We start from the raw sequence: 1,493 nt of genomic DNA, 5'->3' as shown, positions 1-1,493 counted from the left end.
TGAAAGCATCGGAAGTCCATCAATATTAAGAAAAATGCATTCCTTCAATTAACTAAAATGCAAGATGGAGCAATATTTTGGGTATAGAAAAGCAAAAATAATGAAAAATGAAAGATTGAAATACTACCCACTTTGTAAAGACAAGATAGCTACAGTAGAACACATTCTAATATCTTGTATTTATCATAATAAATCCAAAATGAGGAAACATGACAATATATGCATTATCATATTGATTAATAAGAAAATATACATTAAATAATCAATATAAAAAACCCCATATGAAATAGTGTTCAAATATAAAGACATCACAATGATATGGAACAAACAAATATTGCCTAAAAGTGAATGACAATATCACAAAATACCAGACATATACGTATTAGATAAAAAGAATCAAACTAGTCTATTATTTGATATGACTATTGTGGCTGATCACAATATTAATGGAGACTATTGGAAGAAAAGAAATAAGTATAAAGAAATAAAGAATATGCTAATGAAAATAGAAAAGTTAAAAGATGTCAAAATAATTCCAGTAATAATCTCAATCAATGGATTAATGAATAAAGAAAGTAATAAATTAATTAAAGAATTAAAGATTGAGATTGACGTCATTAAAGAAATTAAAAACCATGTAATTAAAAACATGATTGATGTCATGGAATACTGCGGAGATCACAACCAAACATACTCCGTAGAGCTCTACAAGAAGAAGACTCATTGACGGGATTAGTCTCCCCTGAGCCAGGAAGAATAGAAGCTAGTTCTATTAATACTTATTTAATTCCCTTTTTTATTTTTTGTTAGTACATAAGAAAAAAAAAAGAGATGAAAAGTTCAAGAAAAAAGTCAAATAAAAAATAAAAAAAGAGAAACCCTTGAAAAATTTCCAATTTTTTTACAGAAAAAATGAGAAAAAAAGAGATAAGAAGATTCTATGACATGTAACCCTTCAAATTTAACAATTAGAAACAGAACTAAGAAAATCATTCAACGGTATTATGAAATACCAACAATTTATTGTTATTACAGGAGGTGTTGGAGTAGGAAAGTCTACACTTATTCATAATTTAAAAAGAAGTCTTCCTAAAAAAGAACGAATCTTTATTAAAGAATATATTGATTTTAAACCAAGTACAGGAAAGAAAATGCTTGAAGAAACATTAAAAGGAAAAGGGTCTATGTATGAACTTCAATTATTTATTATTGATTGTTTCAAAGAACAATTAGAAAGAGCTAAACAAATGAAATATGTTATTATGGAAAGAAGTCCAATTGATTCAATTTTCATATTTTCTAATGAGGCATATTTCCAAGGAAGAATGACAACAGAAGAATATAATGACCTTAAAGTTAGAGTTGATGACCTTTATACTACATATGGTATTCCAAGATTTAATGAAATGATTATTAATCGAATAGACAGTTGTAAATATACTATTAACGGTATATTTGAATATGTCAAATATCAGAGTCAAGAATACTGGAAA

The 1,493-nt window shown here is 26.5% G+C and overlaps 1 protein-coding gene across 1 annotated transcript, besides 1 other annotated feature; it reads left to right on the top strand.

Annotated features, from left to right (window-relative positions):
- Positions 1-796: a repeat region.
- A 208-nt stretch (positions 797-1,004) lies between these two features.
- EHI_106800 (uncharacterized protein) lies at positions 1,005-1,410 on the top strand (the record flags this gene model as incomplete). Its single annotated transcript, XM_001914536.1, has 2 exons — positions 1,005-1,272; positions 1,361-1,410. 2 exons carry the CDS (start codon positions 1,005-1,007, stop codon positions 1,408-1,410), a joined length of 318 nt encoding a protein of 105 aa, XP_001914571.1.
- Between the last annotated feature and the right edge of the window lie 83 nt (positions 1,411-1,493).

Source organism: Entamoeba histolytica, genomic scaffold (assembly GCF_000208925.1).
Source record: "Entamoeba histolytica HM-1:IMSS scf_1104750517907 genomic scaffold, whole genome shotgun sequence".
NCBI classification, from domain to species: Eukaryota; Evosea; order Mastigamoebida; family Endamoebidae; genus Entamoeba; species Entamoeba histolytica.
The sequence above is the reverse complement of the archived record's forward strand: the minus strand, read 5'-3'. Positions and strand labels throughout refer to the sequence as shown.